Source organism: Hemitrygon akajei, chromosome 16, assembly GCF_048418815.1.
Source record: "Hemitrygon akajei chromosome 16, sHemAka1.3, whole genome shotgun sequence".
NCBI lineage: Eukaryota > Metazoa > Chordata > Chondrichthyes > Myliobatiformes > Dasyatidae > Hemitrygon > Hemitrygon akajei.
In genome coordinates this window covers 34,192,916-34,198,378 of record NC_133139.1, presented here as the reverse complement: position 1 = coordinate 34,198,378, position 5,463 = coordinate 34,192,916, and the positions used below count along the sequence as shown (strand labels likewise).

At 45.6% G+C, this 5,463-nt stretch overlaps 1 protein-coding gene across 1 annotated transcript; it reads right to left on the bottom strand.

Moving 5' to 3' along the window:
- LOC140740331 (uncharacterized) lies at positions 1-5,062 on the bottom strand. The gene is made up of 3 exons (XM_073069483.1): positions 4,256-5,062; positions 1,737-1,942; positions 1-817 (listed from the first exon to the last, which is right to left on the bottom strand). The coding sequence occupies exons 1-3, from the start codon at positions 5,060-5,062 to the stop codon at positions 655-657; spliced, it is 1,176 nt and encodes a 391-aa protein (XP_072925584.1). The 3' UTR covers positions 1-654.
- Between the last annotated feature and the right edge of the window lie 401 nt (positions 5,063-5,463).

The window sequence follows — 5,463 nt, the reverse complement described above, 5'->3', positions numbered from 1 at the left end:
GTCTTTACATTTTCAAAGTTCTAATGTTTTGCCACCCATGTGGCACTTTGTTCTTTCATATTTACATTCAGGGGGTATACCCCCAACCCCCCATCCCTCTACTGCCACGGGAGAAGGACCCTAGACTGTGGTCCTTCCCCACCGGGCCCTTGCGATTTGGCCCCTCAATCCTGCTCTGTCAATGTCATCGCTTATTTGTGACCTCAGCACTATCCTTCTACACTCACCTCTTGGTCACTGTAATGTCCAAAAAACTTTTGATCTCCATTATGAATATACTCAGTGACTGAACCTCCAGAGTCCTCGAGGGCTGAGAATTCCGATGATTCATAACTGATAGGAGGCCCCTGATAAGTGGACCTAATCACCCCAGCCAGGACATGCATCATCCCTACATTTATTCTGCCAAGCTTGTATGATTGCAGCATGCTTCAATGTAATCACTTCTCAATCTTCTAAACTCTAGATAGTATATGCTCAGTCTGCTTGGCATTCTCTTGTGGGAAACCACACCCAACCCTGTTCCAAAACCCATCATCCCTAAAGTAATTTTGGTGATGCTTTCTTGCACTCTCTCCTTCACAAGTATAGTGTTTCTAAAGTAATTTGTGCTGCTGCTTCCACACTGTAATTATCATGCACAATACCACACTGTTACAATGACCTGTTTTTGGACAAGCTGAGCTTGACAGGTGATTTATTTCTCCTCAAGGGAGACGACTGATATATGCATCTTGCCTGACCATCCAATCTGTTCTCAGCCCTTCTATAGAATGGAATACTTCTTCTGTTGTATAGAGGACCAATAGCATCTCTTCTGAAACAAAAGACAAATGACAATTTAATGGTCAATACTAGAAACATTTGATAAATCTCTCAAAATAATTGGAGAAAATATTACCTAATTCTAAATACAGTCGCATTTTCCCATTTCCTGCAGTCCATTAACACATTAATTATTTGTTTCTGTTTGTGACAGTCCACGGTGGTGCATCTGTGGGATCCAATAGAACATTTTGTCCCAGTAACCTTCATGACCTGGAGTGACAAGGGCAGCAGATGCTCCTTCATCGTAATTCCTGTAACTTCCGAACTATCCGTACTGTGGTGAGAATAGTCACAGCCTATGCTAGAATAGTTCAAGAAGCTATCTCTACATGGGACATTGGGATAGACAATGAATGCTATCCTTGCCATAAAACCAGGCTGAATCTTAAGGAATAAAATTGCTCTTTGTTTTAAAATGTAAAAACAAATTATTTCTATGTGTTACAAGAAGAGTTTTAGATCCTGACACAGCAGTATTCTCCAAGCTATCATTGAGAATACAAATCCTACTCTTAACCCATTAGAAATAAGTATCAAGAGTGCTTCCCACAGTCCATCACTAGAGAGCTCCGCCCATGAAGGTCAGCTTTTGTCATAACCATTATTGTCACGGATCTTGGCTATCTTGCTAAGTGGCTATTTTCTGTGAGCAATATTGGGTCATAAGTGGTCCAGAAGCTTTTGATAATATCACTACAACCAGTGTAATTCCATTCTCTATCTGGTGCAGCTTCATGACAGCCAATGTGGACTGGGGACCACTTTGTTGAGCACCTTCACTCTGTCTATCAAAAGAAGCAAAGACTGACAGCAGAATAAGAAATTAATCTAGTCCTTGTGACTCAGTATCACCCAGAGAAGGTATTTATTCACTGAACAATTGGGCAGGAATCAGCTATGATACTTACTCGTTCTGGCCATGTTTGGGTTTTGGTGATGTTAACCACAGTTCCTCCCTCAGACACTTCAGTACCTCTGTAATCAGCACATGGTTTGCACTGGACGTTCTTTTCCTCATCTGATGTAGCAGCTGATGAAATGGGATTGTAGAATCCTCAACAGATTGCTCAAAACTCTGATCTATTCCTTTAACATGCAGGTTGGTCAAGATTCTCTAAAAAAAAATTAAAGCAAAAAAATACAGCCCAGTCCATTGCAGGCAAATCCCTCCCCACCAGTAAGTGCACTTACATGGAGTGCTGAAACAAGAAACAGCACTCATTATAAAAAAAAACACCATCCAGGCCATGCTCTCACTATTACCTTCGCCTTATCAAGCAACTTTTGCTCCATTCACAAAAAGTAGGATTTCCCAGTGGCCAACCATTTTAATTCCAATTTCCATTCCCCTTCCAGCATGTCGGTCCATGGCTTTCTCTTCTGCCATGATGAGGCCACATTCAGGTTGGAGGAGCAACACCTAGTATTCTATTTAGGTACCATCCTATCTGATGGTATGAACATTGATTTCTCCAACTTCCAGTAGCTTTTCCCCTCTCCTTCCCTCTTTTTCACTCTGGCATCCCTCTTATTAACTCCTCCTGGTGCCTGCCTCCTTTCTTTTCCCCATAGTCCGCTCTTATCAGAGTCCTTCTCCAGCCCTTTACCTTTTCCAACCATCTTCTCCCAGCTTCTTACTTCATCGTCCCCCATCCCCCATTCACCCAGCTTCCTTTCCAGGACATCAGAGATATCCACCTTTTTCAAAGAACAGAGTTTCTCTTCCTCTACCATTGATGTTTCCAAAGAGATCCTAGCACCAAACATAACCTCCCTCCACCCTCCGCTTTCCACAGGGATCACTTCCTCTGTGATTGCCTTGTCTGTTCATCCCTCCGCACTACTCTCCCTCCAGCACGTATCTTTGCAAGCAGCCTAAGTGCTAAACCTGCTCATTCACCCCCACACTCACCTCCAGTCAGGGTCCCAAACAGTCCTTTCAGGTGAGGCTGCACTTCACCTGCGAATCAGTTGGAGTTGTCTATTGCATCCAGTGTTCCTGGTGCAGCCTCCCTTACATTGGTGAGACCCATCGGACATCAGGCACATCTGCCAAAAGCGGAACTTCCCAATGACCAAACATTTTAATTGTGATTCCCATTCCTATTCCAACATGTAGGTCCATGACCTCCCTTTGTGCCTGTTGAGGCTACCCTCAGGGTCGAGGAGCACCACCCTGTATTCTGTCTGAGCCTATGAAAGGCTTTAATGAAATCCCACCCCCCACCATCCAACCTTCTAAATTCCAGTTCAAAGCCATCAAACGTTCCTCATCTGATAACCCTTTCATTCCCGGAATCATCCTTATCAACCTCTCCCTGTCAAATTTCAAGTTGAACTCAATCATATTGTGATCACTGCTCCTAAGGGTTCCTTTACCTTAATCTCCCTAATCGCCTCCAGTTCATTACCTTGCTCTCAATCCAGTTAAACTGATCCCCTAGTAGGCTCAACAACAAATTGCACTAAAAGGCCATTTCATAGGCATTCAACAAATTCACTCTCTTGGGATCCATCATCAATCTAATTTTCCCAATCTACCAGCATGTTAAAATGTCCTGTGTCTGTCATAACATTGCCCTTTTGACACGCCTTTCCTATTTCCCGTTATAATCTGTAGTCCACAGTCCAGCTACTGTTTGGAGGCCTAACTGTCAGGGTCCTAATGGCAACGTGTGTTAATCATACAGCCAATGTATGATTATACTTTTGGTATAACCTTTAGTAGTATATTAAATCATTGTGCAACTTCAAACCACGGAAGGTTATTATGGACGAAAGAACGTCATTGAAATCCCACACCTAATAGATCTGCCGAAAAGTTAAATCACAGGCGCATCCTGTGCCACTTGGGCAAGACGTGACGGCTGCGATCTCACTGGCGGACTGTGCACAGTAAGAAAGCCACCCATTCTGGCTGTACGCACGCCAAGAGTGGAATGCCAAACCCAGCACTAATCCACAGCTTCTCGCTTAGGTGAACATTCGCCCCCAGGTTTCGCATACACACTACATACAAGAGGGTCTTCCCGCTTCGTCGCCAACGGCAGTTGTCTACCTCCCTGTTCTAGGAAAGTTCTCACCCGGAGTAGGAAGGAACTCTGGCAAATAGAAAGGAATAATGCAGACATCCCAAAGGAAGAACTCCTGCTTAAAGTCTCAGCACTTGCCCAACTCAGCTTCGATCTTCTTCAAAGCTGCGCCATCAGCGGTAACACAACAGGTATAAACGTCCCCGTTAATAGAAAGTTAAAGACGAATTACCGTGAACATCCCGAGGTTATAGTTACAAGCAATTAGCCCGAATTACGAAGCACGTAGCAAAGTGGAAGGACAGTGAAACAACACGGACACCCAACCGAACCTCCACGGTGGCCGGCAAAACCGAGTCAAGTCCGCTTACATGGAACAGTAAAATGTATCTCACCTCTCGCCTCGACGCACATTCAGCCCCCACCGAGACATTGGACGGGCTAGTTGTTAGAAATATCTTCGGGAATGGGACTACTTGGTTACCTTGGCGCCTCACGGATTGAAAGTCATGGTCTGGGTTTGCCAGTGTACCATCTTTAGTGACTTGGAGGAGGCCGACCTTTGGGTTGTGGGCCGAGGAAGTGAGAGGGGCCCTGGGAGCCGGTTCCCGTTCACTGGGACGGTTCGCTATGGGTGGCAAGGGCATTTTGATTTTCAAATGTTCAAAGGACCTTTCGTTACTTCGACTTCTTCTAGACTTTGGGTGTGGATCCTGTTTCCAGTTACCGGTGTCTGCCGGCTGCTGACTTCTGTCAAACGCCGACGTGTCTCCGGGGTTAGGAGAAACGCCCCTGCCCACCTCCTCCAACACGGTGCGTTCGTCCAGGGTCTCATCGGTGTGCTCGCAGGGCTCATGGACCCTGGCTAAAGCTGATCGAAGGTCAACGGTGATCCTCTGCACGTTGCTGGGAGGCAGAGGTTGTGGAAAGACAGGTTGTGTTTCCGACTTACCGTGTTCCCCACCACGCCTCACTTCTGATCGCTGAGAGTTTGGGAGAGATTTAATGGCTGGTAAGGTGGAATGCTGCAGGCTGGCTCGCCAGTTACTCCTAGTTTTGGCCACTGTGGCGACTGGGCGTTTCACTGATGACCCTAGACCGATGCTGAGACAGCGGCTCACCAGCAGGTTGACATTCAGTGGTTGGGGGCACGGAATCTGCTCGACCTTTCCCGGCCTCTGGTACAGACTGACCCTTGGCATTATGATCGACATCAAGGTGGCCCCGGGGTGGAGATCGGAAGCACTGGCAATCTCCAAGCCTGTTGTCAAATTTCAGGGGCTTTTTGGGTGACAAAATCTGAGATATCTGTATTTTAAGAAAACACACAGTACATTATTCTTAAGTGCTATGAAGGAAACCAGTTCAGCACTGTAAGTTCAAAGAAACAAAAATCCATTTGAAACACCTTGCTTCATCCCCTGACTTTTGAAGAACAGTTCTTTAGGCTGCTGTTCCAGACCTATCAAGGTAATAAATGTGGACAGTTTTGACTATCAAAACTATCAGTTTTGACTGCAGGTAGTCATTTTCTATTGTGCATACATGTGTGATGGGGCCAGGATAACCCTGGGACAAGCTCTGCTTTTTGCCCCGTTCCTTA

Coding starts and splice junctions, on each gene's coding strand:
- LOC140740331 (XM_073069483.1), bottom strand. CDS start 5,062: ATGCCAAGGGTCAGTCTGTACCAGAGGCCGGGAAAGGTCGAGCAGATT. Junction 1,943..4,255: donor AATGTGCGTCGAGGCGAGAG/GTGAGATACATT, acceptor ATTTTTTTTTAG/AGAATCTTGACCAACCTGCA. Junction 818..1,736: donor CCCAAACATGGCCAGAACGA/GTAAGTATCATA, acceptor CTTTTGTTTCAG/AAGAGATGCTATTGGTCCTC.